At 41.9% G+C, this 23,755-nt stretch overlaps 1 protein-coding gene across 2 annotated transcripts in view; it reads left to right on the top strand.

Moving 5' to 3' along the window:
• SH3GL1 (SH3 domain containing GRB2 like 1, endophilin A2) overlaps positions 1-23,755 on the top strand; it is a 158,938-nt gene that overhangs the window by 59,869 nt on the left and 75,314 nt on the right. For both annotated transcript variants that reach the window (XM_075864257.1, XM_075864264.1), the window contains 2 exons: positions 8,301-8,444; positions 11,548-11,681. In XM_075864257.1, the coding sequence (XP_075720372.1) occupies positions 8,301-8,444; positions 11,548-11,681 (278 nt within the window). The remainder of the gene's footprint in view (positions 1-8,300; positions 8,445-11,547; positions 11,682-23,755) is intronic.

Genomic DNA, 23,755 nt, shown 5'->3' with positions numbered 1-23,755 from the left:
TAACCATCCTCTGAGTTCTACATACCTCACCCCATTCATCAGGGTCTCCTCAGATTTTTGACTGCATATCTCCCTTCTCTTTGTTTTACTATATCCACCGGAGAAACTCTGAGTTTCTTCTTCTGGGGTGTCAGTGTCGCTAAATTCCCCATCTTGGTCACGCTACGTGTCCCAGCATCACCCTTTTTTTTTATTTTTATCTACTGGCATAGGGTTAGACTGATAGATTCTCACCTACAATCTATTTTCTACAGTCCCCCAAACACGTACTTGTCCCAGCATCACCGTGTCTACCGTGACGGTGCTGATAGATTCTCACTTACAATCTATTTTCTACAGTCACCCACAAACTACTCTGGCCAGAGCTTTAAACTGCGGACCGGGGTCTCTGACACTCACCCAGACCAATCCAATATAGTAACAAAACTCCAAAAACGGCAATCAAAAACAACAATCCTAGCATGAGTGAGGCATGATCAAAAACTCATTCTTTACCTAAAACACATTCACACAACCGTTACAGAAATCAGGCACTTTTCCTGAGGGAACAAGGATTCATGGACCGGCCAGCATTTAAGTCCCTCTTACCTTATGTCTCCCACTCATCCCCGAACTCACAGTGTAGGACAGAGAAGGTGCAGAGCAAAGTTGTAAGAATAAAGGCTTCTTACCTTATGCTGCAGCGATGGTCTGCACGTTCCTGGCTAGTCACTGCAGGGTGTTCGGAGAGTCAGGGGAGCACCAAGGTGTAGCTGCCGGTCCCTGTTCGGGCGCCAATTTCTGTGGTCGCAACGGTACCACTACGCCTTGATTTCTGTAGGTTTCAAATTAGAAGTAGGTATATATATATATATATACGAGCTCGGTGAATCCAATCACTCTGAGACCATGTTCTCAAAAAGAAAGACTCCAATTTATTCTCATACACAGCGTATATTTATAAGACACAGAACAAAGAGCATAACTCCTATTGTAATCAGCAAAGGGAGAATTCCTCCCTCTGACCTTGAGCTCCATCCCAAACTGTTACTTCTAGCAACTATTTTACTGCCAAGAAGAAATACCTTAAGCAATCTGCAGAGCATCTGCAGACTATTACAAGGCAAACTAAAAGACAAAAATGAATATCACACTGTGCAGTGTATACTGACACAAAATACAAAACATGACATTTTGAAATTATTCCTTCACAACATCCCGTCCTGGCTGGAGGTGATGCCTATTCATTGTCAGGACACTTCAGTAACGTGTGTGTGTGTATGTATGTATAGATTACTATGTGCTGTGTAAATGAATGGGGAGAAGTGTATGACGCTGATTGGTCAGAGTCATACTCTTCTCTCCACAATGCCCACTTGGTCAAAAAGTAAAACACGCCCAGTTGTTCATTAAGAAAGTCATTAGAATAAAGCTAAAATAGGTCATAGCTCTTATAATGTGGTGATAGAGCCTCTATAAGCTTCCACTGAGAGGGTGGAGGAGATTTAAACCTTTCCTCAACTGTTAATGAAACCCGAGCGTGATCATACCAGGTAATGTCCCCTATAGAGGATGATCTTGCCAACAATAGCGTTTGTCTATCGGTGAGAGGGTAATCTAATCGGGAGTAAAATAATCTAGGAGAAGAGAGGAACGTATAATCCTGTTCAGAGCCATGTTGGCATCGCCATACATCAAATAACCCTTCCTCCAATACCTGACGTGAAAGAAAATCACTCCGCCTACCAACCCTAGTAGAATCCAACTCGCCATTTAGTACTGTATTAAAATCTCCCGCAATTATAAGACGGCCCTGTTTAAATTCCTCCTCCTTTAATGTCTTATTGGAAAAAATGTTTATTTTTATTTTCACTGCCCAATTCAAATTAAAATCTATGAAACACCAGTGGGGTCAAAATGCTCACTACATCCCTAGATGTATCCCAAATGGAGTACCTTTTGGGTAGTTTCCACTGTGCTGGTACCTTAGGGGCTTTGCAAAAGCGACATGGTGTCAAGAAACCAAGCCGGCAAAATCTGTGCTCCAAAAGCCAAATGGCGCTCCTTCCCTTCTGAGCCCTGTCGTGTGCCCAAACAGCAGTTTATGACCACATACATATCTGGTATTTCCGTACTCCAGAGAAGTTGCTTTACAAATGTTGGGGTTCTTTTTTTTTTTTCCTTTATTTGTTGAGAAAATAAAATTTTTTGAGCTAAAGCTACGTCTTATTGAAGAAAAAGGATTGTTTTTATTTTCACTTCCCAATTCTAATAAATTCTATGAAACACCTGTGGGGTCAAAATGCTCACTACACCCCCAGATGAATTCCTCAAGGGGTGTAGTTTCCTAAATGGAGTCACTTTTTGGGCGTTTTCACTGTTTTGGTCCCTCAGGGGCTTTGTAAATGTGACATGGCCTTCTGCAAACCATTCCTGCTAAATTTGAGCTCTAAAAGTCAAATGGCGCTCTTTCCCTTCTGAGCCCTGCCGTGTGTCCAAACAGCCGTTTATTACCACATATGGGGTACTCGTTTACTTGGGAGAAATTGCTTTACAAATGTTGTGGTGCTTTTACTCCTTTAGTCCTTGTGGAAATGAGAAAAAATTATCTAAACCTACATTTTCTTTGAAAGAATGTAAATTTTTCACGGCCTACTTCCAATAATATCTGCAATAAACCTGTAGGGTCAAAATGCTCACTGTACCCCTAGATAATTTCCTTACCGTGTGTATCTTCCCAAATGGGTAACTTTTGTGGGATTTCCACGGTTTTGGCACCGCAAGGGCCCTTCAAACCTGACATGGTGCCTAAAATATATTCTAATAAAAAGGAGGCCCAAAATCCTCTAGGTGCTCCTTTGCTTCTGAGGCCTGTGCTTCAGTCCAGTAGCACACTAGGGCCACATGTGGGATATTTCTTAAAACTGCAGAACCTGGGCAATAAATATTGAGTTGCTTTTCTCTGGTAAAACTTTGTGTTACAAAAAAATTGATTAAAGAGGCTCTGTCACCAGATTTTGCAACCCCTATCTGCTATTGCAGAAGATAGGCGCTGCAATGTAGATTACAGTAACGTTTTTATTTTTAAAAAACGAGCATTTTTGGCCAAGTTATGACCATTTTTGTATTTATGCAAATGAGGCTTGCAAAAGTACAACTGGGCGTGTATTATGTGCGTACATCGGGGCGTTTTTACTACTTTTACTAGCTGGGCGTTCTGACGAGAAGTATCATCCACTTCTCTTCAGAACGCCCAGCTTCTGGCAGTGCAGATCTGTGACGTCACTCACAGGTCCTGCATCGTGTCGGCCACATCGGCACCAGAGGCTACAGTTGATTCTGCATCAGCGTTTGCAGGTAAGTAGCTACATCGACTTACCTGCAAACGCCGATGCTGCTGCAGAATCAACTGTAGCCTCTGGTGCCGATGTGGCCGACACGATGCAGGACCTGTGTGTGACGACACAGCGTGATCTCTCGAGAACACGGCTGTGTCTGCACTGCCAGAAGCTGGGCGTTCTGTAGAGAAGTGGATGATACTTCTCGTCAGAACACCCAGCTAGTAAAAGTAGTAAAAACGCCCTGATGTACGCACATAATACACGCCCAGTTGTACTTTTACTTTTCAACACGCCCAGTTGTACTTTTGCAAGCCTCATTTGCATAAATACAAAAATGGTCATAACTTGGCCAAAAATGCTCGTTTTTTTTAAAAATAAAAACGTTACTGTAATCTACATTGCAGCGACTATCTGCTGCAATAGCAGATAGGGGTTGCAAAATCTGGTGACAGAGCCTCTTTAAAGGGAATGTGTAGCTAGAATTTTTTTTCCCCAGTTAATCAATTAGTATATAAGGGATTACACATTGTTTTTAATTTTTTTTTTTTACATTTTTTTCACAAGTCCGGAAATATTATAAATTAGATTCTAATTTATAACATTTCCATGTGCTGGCCACTAGAGGGAGCAGTTCCCAAAATTGCAGCATGGTCACTGGTAAAGCAACCTCATTGATTTTATGCTGCAAATTTGGGGTGGACACACTCTCCTCTAGTGTCCTCACACAATCCCCCCTGCCTTCTTCTGGCTAGTGCAAGGAGAAGGAGGGGTTTGAATGTCTTCAAACCTCCTACACTGTGTGCCGCCATTTTCTGAGCGAATGCACAGTGGTAGGAGGATTATGTACAGGGCTCAGCAGACCGTATCGCACATGAACATACACGAACATAAATTACCTGCTCCTGCCTCCGCTGGTCTAACAAAGTTCTTGCCGCCGTACACTCCTCTTCCTTGCGCCTTCGCTTCGTTGAACATATGGCCGGAAGTCGTCATCTTACTGTCTGGCAGCGGCTTCTGGTCCACATGAAAATGGCGCTGGATTTTGCTCTACGAACGAGCTTTGTTTTGGTCTGTGTGGGAGCGGTGCATGCGCCGTTCCCACACAGACGGCGCACGCTTCTGAGAATGGAACGGCTCACGTTCGCATTCTCTATGGGGTTGTATGTGCCATATAGCATCTCTGTATGTGTCGTTAATCGACACATACAGAGATGAAAAAAAAAATGGCAGCCCCCATACAGAAGTAAAAGTGTGAATACAGTAAAAAGTAAAAAATGAGAACACAAATAAATTTAATTTTTGTTAATATTGTATTAAAAGCAATATAATAAAATTAAAATCATGACACCTTCCCTTTTAAAAATGAATTTCTGCAACCAAAAAGAATGAAATATGTAAATTTCTCCTCTACTTTGGTTTAACTCCTGTGAAACATCTTGGGGTTAAACTTTCTAAATGCTGTTTTGAATACTTTGAGGGGTGAAGTTTTTAAAATGCGGTGACTTATTGGGGGTTTCTAATAATAAAAAGCCCTCAAAGCCACTTCACAACTGAACTGGTCCCTGAAAAAATAGCCTTTTGAAAATGAGAAATTGCTGCTAAAGTTCTAAGCCTTGTAACATCCTAGAAATATAAAAGGATGTTCAAAAAACTATGTCAATCTCAAGTAGACATATGGGGGATGTTAATTGGCAACAATTTTGTGTGGTATAACTGCCTAACTTACAAGCAGATACATTAAAATTTAGAATAATGCTAATTTTTGCAATTTTTCACTAAATTTTGCTGTTTTTCACTATGAAATACTAAATGTATTGAGCAAATTTTGCCAGTAACAATCTCAGAATCGCTTGGATAGGTAAAAGCATTCAGGAGTTATTACCACATAAAGTGAAACATGTCAGAATTGAAAAATAAGGCTCTGTCAGGAAGGGCAAAAGTGGCCGAAGTGGGAAGGGGTTAAATTAAGTGTTCTGTTTTGTGTTTATGTAGTCTAATAAATTACATTGACTCATCACTTTTTAAAAAGTTTAAAACAGTTTGTGCGTGTTTCTATCTATTTATTAGGATCAGTGTGTTTTAAATCCTTTAAATCTTTTAAAACGAGAACAATTTTGAGTTTTCAGATTTTTCAATTACAAAAACAACTAAACTTCCCATTATCCCACGCCGCCCAACAATCCTCGCCAAGCAACCTAAAACCATCTATCATCAGAAAAGAGAGAACATTCTTCTAAAAGAGCAGAAATCTATATGGAAAACATGTCCTTGTACATTGTGAGCATATGAATAACCGCTGCAAAAAGAGTATATACACTAGGAGAGACCGCAATATACAGTACGGACCAGTACCCATGGAGAATGACTTTCAGAGTATATTAACCATACAGGGCAATAGAGCATAGTATGTGACACATTCCCGTAGCCAAGCATAGAATCGAACTATGAAAGATATCCCACATCTACCTATATCTGGGTAGCTTTAAACATCACGTCATTATCTTAGCCAAATAATACCCTTTTTCTGGTAGGATGTAATCATGCTAAGCCAGGAGAGTTCTGGGTATTGCACCTCTTTAAGTAAATCCCTTTGTCAAAGGAGATCAGCTAATTGGCCTTATTAGCAAGTTCCTTTAATGTTGGGGATGTTTCATTAACCCGTTAGTGACCGTCCCATAGTGTTTTTACGGCGGCCACTAACAGGCTTTATTCCGATGCAATAGCCTTTTTATGGCGCTGCATTGGAATATGTAAACCGAGCAGGGAGCCGTTAAATCTCTCTGCTCTCAGCTACCAGAGGTAGCTGAGGGCATCCCTACTCAAAGCGAGCACTGCATCGGAGTTGTTTTGGAGAGAGGGAGGGAGCTCCCTCTTATCCCACCGACACCCAGTGATAAGATCGCCGAGTGTCTGTGTCTCCAATGGCAGCTGTGGGCCTAAACAAGGCCCCCAGGTCTGCCTGTAGTGTATGCCTGCTAGGTCATGCCAGAGGCATATCCTAACAGATGCCTGTCCGTTTTACACGAACAGACATAATACACTGCAATACAGAAGTATTGCAGTGTATTATAAATGCGATTGTAGCTATTTAAAAAAGTTAAAAAAAAGTTTAATAAAAAGTGAGAAAAACAAAACGAAAAACCCACTTTTTCCCCTTTACAAACTGCTTTATTATTAAAAAAACCAAAATAAAGTTAAAAAGTTACACATATTTGGTATCGCCATGTCCGTAATGACCCAAACGATAGTTATTACATCATTTAACCCGGAAGGTGAACGTCGTAAAAAACAATGCAAAAATTGCTGTTTTCTTTGAATCCTGCCTTAAATAAAAAGTGATCAAAAAGTTGCATTTACTACAAAATAGTACCAATAAAAACTAAGTCATCCCACAAGAAAAAAGCCCTCATACAGCTGCATTGGTGAAAAAATAAAAAAGTTATGGCTCTTCAAATATGGAGACACAAAAACAAATAATTTAGAAAAAAAAAGTGTTTTCACTGTGTAAAAGTAGTTAAACATACAAAATCTGTATACATTTGGTCATTTGGTATAGTTGCAATCGCAACAACCCGCTGAATAGTTATTGTGTAATTTATACAACACGGTAAACGGTGTAAGTTTAGGACGCAAAAAAGTGTGGCAAAATTGCAGTTTTTTTTTCTATTCCCCCCCCCCCCCCGAAAAAAAAATGCTCATTAAAAGTTAATCAATAAATTCTATATACCCCAAAATGGTGCTATTAAAAATTGCAACTTGTCCCGCAAAAAACAAGACCTTATACAGCTATGTCGACGCGAAAATAAAAAAGTTATAGCTCGTCGAATGAGACGATGGCAAAACTTAAAAATGGCTTGGTCATTAAAGAGGCTCTGTCACCAGATTTTGCAACCCCTATCTGCTATTGCAGCAGATAGGCGCTGCAATGTAGATTACAGTAACGTTTTTATTTTTAAAAAACAAGCATTTTTGGCCAAGTTATGACCATTTTTGTAGTTATGCAAATGAGGCTTGCAAAAGTCCAAGTGGGTGTGTTTAAAAGTAAAAGTCCAAGTGGGCGTGTATTATGTGCGTACATCGGGGCGTTTTTACTACTTTTACTAGCTGGGCGTTCTGAAGAGAAGTATCATCCACTTCTCTTCAGAACGCCCAGCTTCTGCCAGATCACGCTGTGACGTCACTCACAGGTCCTGCATCGTGTCAGACGAGCGAGGACACATCGGCACCAGAGGCTACAGTTGATTCTGCAGCAGCATCAGCGTTTGCAGGTAAGTAGCTACATCGACTTACCTGCTAACGCCGGATAGGGGTTGCATAATCTGGTGACAGAGCCTCTTTAAGGTCTAAAATAGGCTGGTCATAAAACTATATCAGGCAGGTCATCATAACCAAGCCCAAAAATAAATGGGTTTAGATCAATAGAAACCGGTTATGTAGAATTAATGTAGCCTGCCACATCATGCAAGTATATTATTAGCTTTGGGCAGCGCCACTGTGGATCAGATTAGCCTAATGTACCCTGCATCTGTTACGGGTCGGGAGGGGGGTGGTTTTAGTACTGCAAGCAAGCCTATTTTGTGAAAGATAGTCATAGTTCTATAAACCCTGTTTGCTCAATGTTCAAGGCCCATGTCGACCCCCACAGATCACTAGAACAGGGGTCCCAAACCCCTCCCCCATTCCTCCTCCCTGTACGATCACTGATGAGGAACTGTAAATGTAGTGGAGGTTGAGCATTCTCCCTGCCGCTCCATTCAAAGTCTTTGGGACTGACTGAGACCGGCGCTTGGCTGTTTTGGTCCACCTTTTAGTTGAATCAACACAACAAACGCGGCAAACGGCTTGCAGGCAGCTCAAAATCTGCCTCAAAATTCCAGATGGATTGAACTCAATGTGAACATACTCTTATACTGATCACTTCTAGGTTGTGTTGCCACGTTCACTGTTTATTTTGAAATTCTTTCTCTTTTTTTTTTTCAGCCTCTCGTGCCAAGCTTTCTATGCTGAACACTGTATCCAAAATTCGAGGGCAAGTAAAGAATCCAGGATATCCTCAGCCGGAAGGTCTTCTAGGCGAATGCATGGTACGGTATGGGAAAGAACTTGGAGAGGAGTCAAATTTTGGTGAGTACAGTGGAATTTGTTTTTTATTTTGATTTCTGTATGCTATACTATGAGATCTAGCTCTAGTGCTCTTTGTGTTCTGTTGATGTGCTTATATGTTTCATAAAGTAAGGGGTTCCATGGGTATATTTGTCATGTACGGTAGTCACCAGGTTTAACGTTATGGCTCGTGTGTGTGTGTGTGTGTGTGTGTGTGTTAAAATAAGGGCGCAGGCATTGCATTACTTACATACATCTATTTGAACTCATTAAAGAGGCTCTGTCACCAGATTTTGCAACCCCTATCTCCTATTGCAGCAGATCGGCGCTGCAATGTAGATAAGCGTAACGTTTTTTTGTTTTTTTTTAAACGAGCATTTTTGGCCAAGTTATGACCATTTTTATATTTATGTAAATGAGGCTTTCTAAAGTACAACTGGGCGTGTTTAACACCTTCCCGACCGCCCACTGTCTTTTGACGTCAGGCAGTGCAGGTGCTTAGTCTACAGAGACGTCTTTTGGCGTCGCTGTAGATTAGGCTGATGAGCGCTCGTGTGAGCGCTCATCCTCGAAGCAGGAGCTGTTACTAACAGCTCCTGATCTTAGAGCAGGCTTCTGAACACAGCTGGGGTCGGCAAACATTCGGACCCCAGCTGTTTAACCCTTTGATTACCGCGGTCCGTGACCGCGGCATGATCAAAGGGAATTCCCCTCTTTGATCGCATCACCGGGATTCCAGTGAGGCGATCAAACAATGGGGAATCACTCTGCAGTCAGCCCTGGGGACCTACAAAGGACCCCAGGGCTGTATGTTCCATGTGCCTGCTGTTCGGGCACACTATGTGCTGCTCGATCAGCAGCCTGTGTCATAGTGACACAGTGTAATGTATTAGCGTACAGAAGTATGCTAATACATTGCAAGTAAAAAATAAAGTTAAAAATAAAGTTATCCCTTGATGGGAATAAAAAAAAAAAGAAGTAACAAAACAAATAAATAAAAAAAGTCCCAAAAAGAGTCTTTATTTTGCATTAAATACATTTTATTGCCCCTACACTAAATAAAAACAAAAAACCTACGCATATTAGGTATCTACACGACCGTAATAACCTGAAGAATTAATCTAATGGGTTATTTAGCGTGAAACGTGAACGGGATAAAAAAAGAAACAAAAAAACCTATTCTGAGAATCGCTTTTTCCTATATTCACGGCGTAAAAAAATTTTTTTTTACCCCCAGACTGTGGCAAAAAAAAAATACTATTTCTCTCGCATAAAACAAGGCCTCATACAGCCACGTCAATGAAAAAATAAAAAAAGTTATGGCTGCTGAAACGCAGAGAGGCAAAAACAGAAAAATTGAGCTGGTCATTAAGGTCTTTTCAGGCCTGGTCATTAAGGGGTTAAAGTACAACTGGGCGTGTATTGTGTATGTACATCTGGGCGTTTTTACTTCCTTTACTAGCTGGGCGTTGTGAATAGAAGTGAATGATGCTGACGAATCAGCATCATCCACTTCTCTTCACAACGCCCAGCTTCTGGCAGTGCACAGACACACAGCGTGTTCTCGAGAGATCACGCTGTGACGTCACTTCCTGCCCCAGGTCCTGCATTGTGTCGGACGAGCGAGGACACATCGGCACCAGAGGCTACATTTGATTCTGCAGCAGCATCGGCGTTTGCAGGTAAGTCGATGTAGCTACTTACCTGCAAACGCTGATGCTGCTGCAGAATCAACTAGGTAATACACCCAACAGTGAAACCGGACTAAGGAGGCAAAATAGGTAATAAAGCTATACAGTGAAACCTCTTCTCAAAGAAAAAAGTACGCAGAATGCAGTTCGACGTGTGCAATGCAGTCAGCAAACCTGTACCGCACACAAAAAAAAGCCCTCTCGTTCCTAGTCCCCAGTGTGGCTACCCCTCTCGTTCCTAGTCCCCAGTGTGGCTACCCCTCTCGTTCCTAGTCCCCAGTGTGGCTACCCCTCTCGTTCCTAGTCCCCAGTGTGGCTACCCCTCTCGTTCCTAGTCCCCAGTGTGGCTACCCCTCTCGTTCCTAGTCCCCAGCGTGGCTACCCCTCTCGTTCCTAGTCCCCAGTGTGGTTACCCTTCTCGTTCCTAGTCCCCAGTGTGGCTACCCTTCTCGTTCCTAGTCCCCAGTGTGGCTTGCCTGTTATGCCTTGTCCCCAGCTTGCCCCCCCATTCTTAGACCCTCATTCCCCCTCGCTTCTAACCTAGACACACCAGTGGCTGTCTGCAAGCTCCCTTGCTCGGCAAGCCCGCGGGTTGCGTCCTTCCCTTCTCTGACAGCGCCCCTCCTACTTTCTTATGGTGCTCGCAATGCTCCTCCTTCTGCTCTCTTTGCATCAGCGATGCAGTGTGATGCTGTCCTCCTTCTGCTCTATCACCAGAATCCAGATGATTTACAGCGCATGCAAGTCCAATTTTGTGGTCTTTTCAAAGGGGTTCCCATTGGAAAATGTGCTTAAAAAAAAAAAAAAGCGGTCTTTGGTTGTTTTAGGCGATGGTCTGCTGATAGAGCATCAACTTCTATAGACTATAATGGTCGGTAAAATCTATCACAGAAAATTTTTGGTCTAGTTGGGGGGGGTGGGTCCTCTCAAAGGTGTGGTCTACTGGGGTGGTTTCAATGTTTACAAAGTGTCATAGTTATTGCTATTGGCCCGAACTTGTCTAAAGGTGAACCTCCACGTTAAAATTGTACCTTAGAGACTAACCTATGATCGTACTCTCCAAGCTCTATGCCGTATAATCTCTAATCTCCCTTTCATGCACTGATGCAAGAGGACAAGCCTGAAACAGCTACATGCAACTCAGAATGAATGGCCCTCTACTTAGTGGTTCTAGATGCATAATTGGCCAAAGGGGGTATTAGAGAACTTGCTTTTCAACCTTTCCAATCCGCCAAAGATGCCATATATGTCTAAAATGGAGAGGCCTAGGATAGAGAAATCTACAGCTTACCTTCAGGTCCAGAGATGAGATGCTGAATGCTTCTATGGGTTTGCCTCTTGCCAACTGTATTAGTCCACTCTGGTGCTTTTAGGTGATCAATGTTATTCTTTTCCTTCTGTCCATTATTTTTTTTTTTTTTTTTTTGTATTAGGTAATGCGTTGTTGGATGCTGGAGAGTCCATGAAAAGACTTGCAGAAGTCAAAGATTCTCTGGACATAGATGTGAAACAAAATTTCCTAGATCCTCTGCAAAATCTTTGTGACAAGGACCTTAAAGAAATACAGGTTAGATAATCTAAAATATTTGTGACCCCTTTTAATTTTCAGAAATTGAGATTCGAAAACAAACAAAGAATGCAATTTATAAATAGATGTCTCACAGGGACAAGTAAGTGGTTAGGTACCGATCCGCACAAGTGTACAAAGTACCCCCAAACTATTAAATCAAGGAATAGCAGGACTCTACTATATCATGCGAAAACAAATGGAGAACCACGAGTCACAAGGCTACATGTAATGTAAAAAAGTACAATTTTATTACATATAAATACATCAACACATAACGTATGACATATATAATAATAAAAACACAACGAGGTATCTAAAAGACGACAGGTAATAACTGGATCAAGTGGCAAGGTGGTCAAATCGCAGGAAGGATATACATATCAGGGGGATACCCCCTGAGGAAGCTAGAACAGCGAAACGCGCGTTGGGGTGCTATTATCATTTTTTGTGACGGGGATCACGTGGATCGCAGGCGCAACACTGCAGATATGGGTAAGTCCTGATCTAGGGGCTCCCTCTGGTACTTGCCGGTCGGGCCCTTTTGCTCACCATTGGACACATATACGGTATACTCCCTGTGGGATATGTGATATAAGGATGTTCCCCCTCCTCTCCCGCTTTTGTGGGACAAACCTTTCTATAAATTACTAAGGGGGACGGACATGATATGTTGGGATATCTTTAGTGCTATTACTTTAACAGGCTTGTCAGCAGACTGTGTGTAACCTACACCTGTGCAATATATGCATTGATTATATGACTTTCCATTCATTACTTGTGCCCATCACATACATGTCCCCGGTTATTAGGTGGAATATATATCCCGTCATTTTTTGACAAAGTGCTGATCTGTATATCCTTCCTGCGATTTGACCACCTTGCCACTTGATCCAGTTATTACCTGTCGTCTTTTAGATACCTCGTTGTGTTTTTATTATTATATATGTCATATGTTATGTGTTGATGTATTTATATGTAATAAAATTGTACTTTTTTACATTACATGTAGCCTTGTGACTCGTGGTTCTCCATTTGTTTTCGAAAGAATGCAGTAGCAGCTTTAGGCATTTAGTCGCAGCACTGAAATGCAGCAGCCAGATGGTTTGCTGGCTGTCTATTACCAAATCATGAGTGTCTACTTTACACGATTTTAAAATGTTTAGCGCCATTGGTTGTCACTGGAGGTTTTTCTTTTTTGCTCAAACCGCATAATGTTGAAGGTATGGATTATTTTTGGGGGATTATTTTTGTTTTATACATAGAATAGGCTTTTCGATTTATAGCTTTAACCCCTTCCCGACATTTGACGTATCCTATCCATACGCCATAGTCGGGTAGGGGGAAGTATAACAGAGTGAACCCGCTCCATACGATGCGGGTGTCGGCTGTATGTTACAGCCGACACTTCAGAGTAATGAGTGGGATCGCGCTCGAGCAACTCGTTAAATGCAGTGGTTAATAGCGACCGCAGTATTTAAATAGTTAAAAAGAGGGGGCGACCCCCTCTAAAAGCTCATCGCCCCCACCCCCCCACAATGCAATCGCGGGGTGGCGATGGTCGCTATGACTCCCTGGGGGCCTAATGAAGTGCCCCAGGTCTGCCATCTTCGTGCTCCTATTAAGTTCTGCCTGCGGCAGGGCTTAATAGAAGCCTGTCAGAATCACGATCTACTGCAATACATTAGTATTGCAGTATATAGTGCAAGCGATCTAACGATCGTTGGTTGAAGTCCCCTAGGGAGACTAATAAAAAATTTAAGAATTTGTAAAATTGTTTGTTTTTTTTATGTAAAAGAGAAAAAAATATATGAAAAGTACAAAAAAAAAAAACATTTTCCCCCTAGAGCATAGTAAAAAAAATAAATAAATAGAATTGGTATCGCCGCATCTGTAAAAGTCTGAACTATTACAATATATCATTATTTAACCTGCACGGTGTACACTATAAAAAAAAAATGTAACCGCCAGAATCGCTATTTTTTGGTCACCTAATCTCCCGCAAAAAAATGAAATAAAAAGTGATCAAAACGTCGCATGTACACCAAAATGGTATCCTTAAAAATGACAGCTCGTCCCACAAAAAATAAGCCCTCATACCACTTAATTGACGGAAAAATAAAAGTTATGGCTACACAAAATATATATTTATTTTTTTATCAAATCTGTTTTTATTTGAAATACACATTGCAACATTATATAAACAGGGGCACATTAGCCCAAAGTGCAAAGAAATTGAGTTACAATCTTATTACATGAAGCGGACATTGCAAATTACATAAACTGTTAAACAGTCATACAGAAAAGAAAGGTGGGGAAAAACATAGTGACAAAAGCGGATATAAGCAACAGTCTGTATTCGGAACCAGTTACAATAAAAAAGCAATATAAGCAAATGAAAGACCTGAGCAATAAACATGTATCCAGAGGATCTGTGTAATAGAAGTCTTACTATATGATATGTAAAGTAGAGTGAATGGCCTCGATTTGCTCCAGAAAGTGGCCCAAGGTTGCCATAAGTTCATATATTTAACATGACTTTCCGTCTCCCAGCTAGATAAATTTTTTCTTTTTTACACTTAGGTTTTTACTTGTCAAAGTAGTAAAATATAGAAAAAAACTATATATATTTGGTATCGCCGTAATTGTATTGGCCCACGGAATAAAGGTAACATGTTGTTTTAATTGCACAGTGAATTCCGTAAATATGAAGCGCAAAAAACAATGGAGGAATCGCAGCTTTTTTAGTTTTCTACCCCACAAATAATTTTTTTCCCGTTTCCTAGTACATTATATGGCACAATAAATGGTGGTACAACTCGTCCCGCAAAAATCAAGCCCTCATAGGACTAGATCGACGGAAAAATAAAAAAGTTATGGCTTTAGGAAGGTGGGGAGGAAAAAACGAAAATGAAAAATTACTGTGGTGGGAAGGGGTGGATCAAAAAACGGATGTATAAAAAGTTATTACTGAAAAAATGTTTTCTGTGAATCCTGACTTAAAAAAAAATGTGAACAAAAAGTCGCATCTACTCCAAAATGGTACCAATAAAAACTACAAGTCGTTCCCCCCAAAAAAAGCCCTCATACAACTGCATTGGCAGAACAATAAAAAAGTTATGGCTCCTCAAATATGGAGACACAAAAACAAATAATTTTGAAAAAAATGTGTTTTTACTGTGTAAAAGTAGTAAAACATACAAAAACTATACAAATTTGGTATCGTTGCAATCGTAACAACCCGCTGAATAAAGTTATTGTATTATTTATACCAGACGGTAAACGGTGTAGATTTAGGACGCGCAAAAGAGTGGCGAAATGTCAGGTTTTTTTTCTGTTCCGCCCCCAAAAAAGTTAATAGAAGTTAATCAATAAATAATATGTACCTTAAAATGATGCTATTAAAAAATACAACTTGTCCCGCAAAAAACAAGACATTATACAGCCATGTCGACGCAAAAATAAAAAAGTTATAGCTCTTGGAATGCGACGATGGAGAAACGTAAAAAATACCTTGGTCATTAAAGGGAACCTGTCACCAGAATTTCACCTATTAAACCAGCAATACCTGGTGGTAGTGGGTGAAATATCATTTCTATATATCCTATAATGGTGTTCTTAGTCGTCTCTGTAGCTTTAGTATTCAGCTTTTTAGTGTTCCCACACCGTATGCTAATGAGCATAAAAGAGTCAAATCTTTGTTTGAAAAGAGTCAAATCTTTGTTTGAAAAGAGTCAAATCTTTGCTTGTGCATTGATGTCCTCTTCTGGGGTGTGCGCACAAAGGGACACCGGATTATTACGATAAAAGGCACAAAATGTTTGCAGACCTTTATTTTACAGTCGGAGTAGGAGTTTAGGAGAGGGGATAACGGCACTGAACTTTTGATAGCAGCGGCCAGTGAGGGATAAGTAAAGGTCAATAGGTGAAAAGCTGGTGACAGGTTCCCTTTAAGGTTTAAAATAGGCTGGTCATTAAGGGGTTAAGCATGAGTGTCTCCCCACTTGTGTCTGCTATTCAGCTGGTAGGACGTCTGCTTTCCTTTTAGGAGACGTGGTTTGCTAATGTGGATGCCTATGTCTGAAGGCTGCTGTTGACCAGTTTCAATATAGAGTTCTTCACTCAGGAAATGTCTTCCTTCAACTCCAACTAGCACACTGGAACACGCTTCTATTTTTGTCCCATTTCAGAATATGGAGTTTCTGGGTATGAACTTCAACACCAGATCTGCAAGGCTTCATCTCCAGGGGGAAAAGGTCCACACATTTTGGGCGGAGATGGCCCTCTGCTGTAACACCATCTCCTATACGAGGGTGCTGGGCAGGATGGTCTAGACCTTGGTGGCAGTTCTACATGCCCAAGTTCTATTCCAGATCCCTCAAGGAAGCGATCCTTTCACAATTCAACGAGACAAGACTACGTTTCCCCTGGACAAGCGCATCATCTGCATTCTCTGATCCGTCAGGAGTTATGCTGGTGGTAGACCTCATGGGCCATCACAATAGGAAAGTCATTTCCCTCCATGTGTTTTAGAAATGCAAAAAAAGAAACCCTGTCTGAACCATGGGGTGCTGTTTTCTGCCCTACACACAGTCCAGAGCACCTGGTCGACGGAGGAGTTCTTTTTCGGATCGATCTTTTGGAACCGAGGGCAGTCTTTCTGGCCCACTTCCATTGGACGCTCCTTCCCCGGGGCCAGCCTGGTTAGTATCCAAACCAGCAACCCCATGGCAGAACCACCAGAGTGGCTCCATTTTCTGATTGGCTCTGTGGTAGTCCTCATAAAATTCTTCTGTGGGCAGAGAATCGTTTGTTAGTCTTATTAGCAGTCCACGTACTGAAAGTGGGCAACTGAGCTTCAGACTCCCTGAGTCGAGAGAAACTGTATCCAAGAGTGGTTCCTTCACTTTTGAGCAGTCGGGCACACTGGACCTAGATCTCTTCACGTCTTGTCTTAACCACATGGTTTTCCGACCTATGTGGCCACATCGAGGGTACATTCCTGGCTAAAAGTTTTCAGCCTGACACAAATTTTGGTTCTCACCAAGTTTGCTGCTTCAGTGGTTTTAGAGGTTTGTCAGATGTTTCTATGGTATACTGAAGTACAATTATAAGCATTTCATAAGCCCCCATGCACATGACCGTAAAAAAACTTTGCATGGGAGCACGGCCCAAAAATGCGGCCCGCGGCCGGCCGTGCCTGCAATCGCCGGCCGTGCCCGCAATCGCCGGCCGTGCATACGACCGTAGCCATGCGCACGGCTGTGATTTTCGGGTCAACCGGCCACTGAGTGTCAGCCGCGAGCTGCCCGCAAATTGCAGGCTCTGCACATGGCCGCGGCCATTATTTTCAATGAGCCCGTGGAAACCACAGTCGTGTGCATGGCCCCATAGGAATGAATGGGGCTGCAATTCTCCTGTGGATTTTCGGGGGAATTGCGGCCGCAAAAGCACGTTCGTGAGCATGGGGCCTTGGTATTTAAACTTTTATTCACATACATTAACCCTTTCATGACCAAGGGTCAACGATACCTCAATGACCAACCCCATTTTTTTAAATCTGACGTCATTTTATGTGGTAATAACTCTGGGATGCTTTTGCCTATCAAAGCGATTCAGAGATTTTCTCATGACATATTGTACTTAATGTTAGTGGAAAAATTTGGTCAATAATTTCATAGCTTATTTGTGAAAAACACAAATTTTAAGAAAATTTGCAAAAATTATAATTTTTCTAATTTTAAATGTAATCTACTTGTAAAACAGATAGTAATACCACAAAAAATTGTTGCTAATTAACATCCCCCATATGTCTACTTTTATATTTGCATTGTTTTTTGAACATTATTTTATTTTTCTAGGACGTTATAAGGCTTAGAACTTTAGCCGCAATTTCTCATATTTTCAAGAAAATTTCAAAAGGCTATTTTGTCAAGGACCAGTTCAGTTCTGAAGTGGCTTTGAGGGCCATCTGGTTTTGATTAGAAAAAATAGTCAATTTTGACCAAGTTATGACCTATTTTAGATTTATGCCAATGACTTTCTTAATGCCCAACTGGGTGTTTTTTAGCTTTTGACCAAGTGGGCGTTGTAAAAAGAAGTGTATGACGCTGACCAATCAGCGTCATACACTTCTCTCCTTTTTGTACTCCGCACATAGTGATCTTGCGAGATTACTATGTGCTGTTCCTGAAGTGTCTTGAGAGTGAATAGACATCGCTTCCAGCCAGGACGCGTTGTCTATTCACAATCCCGACACTTCGGTAACTTTTGAGTGGGACTTAATGACTGTAAGCGTGATCTCGCGAGATCACGCTGTAAATGACAGCACAACTTGATCTCAATGTGCTGTGCTGTAAGTCCTACCACTATTTTCACCTTAGTCAGTGTGCCTCTTTCTTTTTTTTTTTTTTGTATACACCTTTTATCTAGATTTACCAACCAGTTCAGTTCATTTTTGTAATATATTCTTGTCTGGTAGGTCTATGCTCGTCCAGCCATTGAGCTATCAATTTAGGCGCCATGTATAACATTTTGGCTACTACCAGCTTACCAGGCTCCGAGGTCGTCAGGTCTTCAACTTATATCCCAGCACACCAACAAGCAGACTTACTTCAACATTTACATGAAAAACCTCGCTTATAATGGTTATGACCTCACCCCAGAAACTCTTCAGCTCCCTACAGGATCAGAACATATGAAGCATACCTGCAGAAACATCCTTACATCGACCCCTAATCTTAGGGGCCTGGTCACGCTTGCGACCCCTACAGCTACGCCACTTTCGGCCTGGGAGTGGACCAGTACGGTCACCTGACCACATGTCATTGACTCAGGTCAGATGACCGGACTGATCCACTCCTGGGCCGGCACGCACCGACCTCACTCAGACCGCCGCCATACTTGGCTCCTAAATGTGAGTGAGTGAGGGTGGAATCGCAGTGGCGGTCAGAGTGAGGTCGGGCCTGACCAACTGATCCCACGGGCCTTATACGGCCCGGGGGCCAGACGTTCCCCACCCCTGGCCTAGGGGGATCAGTATATCCGTATATTTAGTGGATTAAACTGCTATATGATGGCCAGAATCAGTCAATGGCTGCTTAATAATCTATTGCGTTGAGTAGGGGCACAAGGCAGGGTTGCCACCTGTCTCCCCTGCTCTTCGCATTAGCAATTGAATCTTTGGCGATTGCTCTTATAGCCCACACAGGGGTCACTGGTTTTTTAAGCGTACAGACATATTTAAGCGTACTATGGAAGCCTGGACTAAATTGCCTTTGTAAATGGTGGGCCGGGCGAATCTGATTAAAATGATCTGGATGCCACAAGTGTGTTATCTGCTGCATGATGCCCCAGTGTGGATACCGCTCAGATTTTTCCATCAGGTCAATAGGTGCTTTCGTGAATTGGTATGGTGTGGAAGATTTGCACGTATCCGACTGGAAACTCTCTAGCGACCAAAAACAGAGGGAAGCTTGGCAGTCCCTAACCCATGGGTGTACTTTCTGGCAGGTCAGCTTCAGCATATGAGTGGGAAGGGGAAGACCTAGACCCACAGATAATTATATTACAAGGGTTTTTTGAACAGAATAACCTTTATGAAATGCATGCCGTATGGGACATCTATGGGGGGGGGGGCGCATTATACTGTATGGAGCAGCTATGGGGGGCATTATACTGTATGTGACAGCTATGTGTGGCATTATACTGTTGGGTGGCTTTGGGGACATTATACAGTGGTGGTCAGCTATGGGGGGGCATTATACTGTGTGTGGGGCAGCTATGGGGGGGGGGCCATTATTAAGTTGATGATTTTGTATGGCCCGCGAATTATATAAATATCCAAATGGCCCTTGGCAGAAAAACGGTGCCCTGCCCTAGGCCAAACATCTACAGCACAGCACCTCCCAAAGGTACTCAACACTATCAAAAGCCTTAGAGGCATCCAAGGAACAAATGACTCTGTCACCAGAATTGTCTATGGAAACTTGCATATTTAAATACAGTCTTCGGATATTTATAGCTGTAGATCGGTTTAAAACCTGACTGGTCAGAGTGGATAATTGTGGAAATTATGGTGGCCTATCGGAGAGTCAGTACATTAGCTGGAATTTTAATATCCGTAGTGAGTAACGATATAGGTCTATACGAGTCAAGTAGGAGAAGGTCTTTGCTAGGCTTATGCAGAACCACAATAATTGCTGCCATCATAGTACGTGGTAAATGCCCAGATACAAATGCCTCCTGGAAGAACGTAAGCAGCAACAAAACATTTCCAAATTTCTTATACAATTCCAAAGGAAGGCCATCAATCCCCGGGATTTATTATTGGCCATGGACGCTACGCCATCTCCAACCAAGAGCCCCCACATACGAAACAATCTATTCCTTAGTATATATAATCCTAGTGTCATATAATTGAGTGTAAACCGAATAAAACAGGGGGAGAATCTGTGCAGTCGTATGCACAAGCTCCCCTTCCCCAGTCTTCACAGCAGAAATATAAGAAGAACCTGACTGTGCTCGTGCGATCAGTGCTGAAACTTGTCTGTTCTACCTCATCGTAATATTTGTTGTTGAAAGGCTCTCTTAATCTTAGCCATTTCAAGTTTGAGTGGTATATGCATCCTGGGCCTCTTTCCACTCAAGTGTCCACCCTGCTCTATATATTTCCGATCTAGACTTTGAACTCTAATGCCTCATGCACACGACCGCTGTGCCACTCAGGCCACTTTTGACTGCATCCGAGTGGCACCTGATAGTCTTTACGGACCCATTCACTTTAGCGGGTGAATCGGGTCCGTGAATAATGTTTCAAGTCTCCGATCTGAGGAAAGATAGAACATGTCCTATCTTTCCTCGGATCACTGACGGAACTCGGACGGCACACTCGGTCGTGTGCATGAGGCATTAAGCTTAGAAATTCCCCAAACTGATGAGTTTTCAGTTTACTCACTGCTTGAAGAAGTATACCACTCAGATAAGCCTTCACCGCATCCCATAACATTCCCGAGAACGTCGATCCCGTGTTAATTTCAAAATATTCCACCAAAGAAGTCTCAATGTTTAGATACGACAACCACCTGCAACCAAAATGAATTGAATGACCAAACCCCCTTCGATGGCATCAGGGCCAGTGATGCACGTAAGTTCAACACCAGCGCCGAATGATCAGAGAGGACTCTAGATGTATATTCAATAGAAACTAACCTCTGTTATAAGTCACCCGTACCCATGGCCAGGTCAATACGTAAGAGCGTGTCATGGGACCTAGACTGACCGGAAAATTTATGATTTTCCCAGATGATTACCTCCCAACAAATCCATAAATGACAATTCTCATCAACACACCAAAATGGGTCAATGAGGTAGGATCCATGGTCTGATCTGATCCAAACCTATCCCAATAAATCTGAATCACCATATTAAAATCCCCCACCATTATAATCAGGACCATCAGCATAATCTCCCTAACAACTGTGGTATTATATGGTGGTGGTACATATGCAGAGACCAATAAATATTTAGAATCTATCATCTTGGTCTACCTGCGACGTAATACATTTAAACGGAATAGATTTATGAACAACAATGCTAACCCCCTAGAGTTACTTTGAAAACGCGGAATGATAAGTATGGCCCATCCACGCTCTGTTTAAGGTATTAATCTTATCTTTGTTAAGATGAGTCTCCTGGAGACGCACAATTGCTGGAGCATGTGCCCGTAAACAGTCAAACATTGCAAAGCGCTTAGTTGGATCGACCAAGCCACGTACATTCCAGCTTACAATATTAAATTCATCAGCCGTTATCACACATGAAATACATGGCCTTCCCCAGCATTCTATTCATTTTGTCAATTTCTCAACTAGCCACAAGAGGGCAACAAGATACCATACATAAAGTAGCAATACTCTGAAGGAAAAACTATTTGTTAAAAAAAAATGTTTCGTTTCACGACATTCCGAGAGGCATCACATTTTATTTTTATTTTTTGATGGATTGAGAGGTGTGAGGGCTTAGACCTCGTTCACATCTGCGTTGGGGTCCCGTTCTGACATTCCGTCGGAGCTTTCCATCAGAACGGGACCCTGAACAGGCACAAACGGAAACCAGAGGTTTTCGTTTCCATCACCATTGATTTCAATGGTGACGGATCCAGTGCCCATGGTTTGTCTCTGTTGTGCACCGGACCCATAGTTTAGTTTTGCCGGAAGCAATAGCGTAGTCTACTTATTTTGGCAGTTTAAATGTATTTTTTTTGGCGTTCACCGTGCAAGTTAAATAATGATATATTGTAATAGTTCGGACTATTATGGACGCAGCGATACCAATTTTGTGTGTTTTTTTTACATTACTTTAGAGAAAAAATGGGAAAAGATTATTTATTTTTTTGGGACTTTAACCCCTTCGTGCTCCACGACGTACTATTCCGCCATGGTAAGTACATAGTTCGTGCTCCATGACGGAATAGTACGTCGCAGGAGGAACTGCCGTTTCGGCCGTCCTCCCGGCACATACAGGTGCTGTGACAACTGCTGCCTCGTACAGCAGTTGCCGCAGCTCCTTCAGCGGGGACCGATCACTGACCCCCACCAATTTCTAAAATGAAGCGCTCGCGTGAGCACTCAGCCGCTTCGTGTCTGTTTAATACATTGGCTTTCTGGAAAAAGCCAGAGTACGGGCTGATAGGCATTTTATTGAGTCCATACTCCGATGCATTCATTTCTGGAATAAGCCGAACAGACACGAACTCACACGAGTGCTTCAGCTACTATGTTTTCGCGATTGGTGGGGGTCTCGGTGCTCGGACCCCCACCAATCAAAACTTCTGACATGTCACTGACATGTCAGAAGTTTGTTAAATGTTTAGTTACCCTTTAAATATTTATTTAATTTTTTTCACTAATAACCTTATTAACTTTTTTTTACACATCTTATTAGTCCCCCTAGGGGACTTGAACCAGCAATCAGTAGATAGCTGGTACAATACACTGCAATACTAATGTATTGCAGTATATTGTAATTTTTACAGGCTCCTGTAACAGCGCAATAGCTGTTCCTGTCCGTTAGTCCCGGGTGTCAGCTGCAATACACAGCGTGTGAGCCGGCTTCATACATCACTCCACGCACTTCAACATGCTATTAAGTCGCGATGCATGAAGGGCTTAATACGCGGCGGATGGTACCGAGTGAAAATTAAAATTTTCCACTAATATGCCATTTTAGTTCACAATATGTTGTGCCACTGAAGACAAATACCTCATAAAATGTTAATCGGGTTCTCCCGGGTATGGCGTTGCCATATCTGTGGACGTAAGCTGCTGTTTTGGCACGCTGTAGGGCTCAGAAGGGAGGGAGCGCCATTTGGCTTTTGAAGCGCGGATTTTGCTTGGTGGTAGTTCTGTTTGGGGTTTAACTGGTGTTTCAGTTTATAATGTGGGGACTTATGTAAGCTGGGCAGAGTACATCAGGGTATAATAAGAGGGTATAATAATGGTGTAAATAAATAATCTGGAGATATGTGGCCAGTGTCACACTGATAAATGGTGGCTGATCTCATCTGCTTTTGGAACACTGCACGCTTTGGTTTGCCGTGTACTGAGAGTCATAACTTTTTTATTCTTTCTCCACTGGAGCTATGTGAGGGCTTATTTGTTGCGGGACAATCTGAAGGTTTTTATTAGTACCATTTTGGGGTACATAAGATTTTTTTTTTTTTGTTCACTTTTAATTCCATTTTTTGGCAAGCAAGGTGACCAAAAACCAGCAATTATGACAATGTTTTTTATTCTTTTTTTTACAGCGTTCACCCTGGGCTATAAATGACAATTTTACTTTATTCTATGGGTTGATACGATTACAGTGATACGATATGTATATAGTTTATTTTAATGTTTTGCAGCGTTTGTGCAATAAAAATACTACTTTTTTTTATAAAACTATTTTCTGTGTCACCATATTCTGAGAGCCATAACTTTTTTATTTTTCAGTCAATCTGTGTAAGGGCTTATTTTTTGCGGGACGGGTTTGTTGTTTTTTATTTTTACTATTTTGGAGTACATGCGACTTTT

This window comes from Rhinoderma darwinii, chromosome 1 (assembly GCF_050947455.1).
Source record: "Rhinoderma darwinii isolate aRhiDar2 chromosome 1, aRhiDar2.hap1, whole genome shotgun sequence".
Lineage (NCBI taxonomy): Eukaryota > Metazoa > Chordata > Amphibia > Anura > Rhinodermatidae > Rhinoderma > Rhinoderma darwinii.
This window is presented reverse-complemented; position numbering and strand designations above follow the sequence as displayed.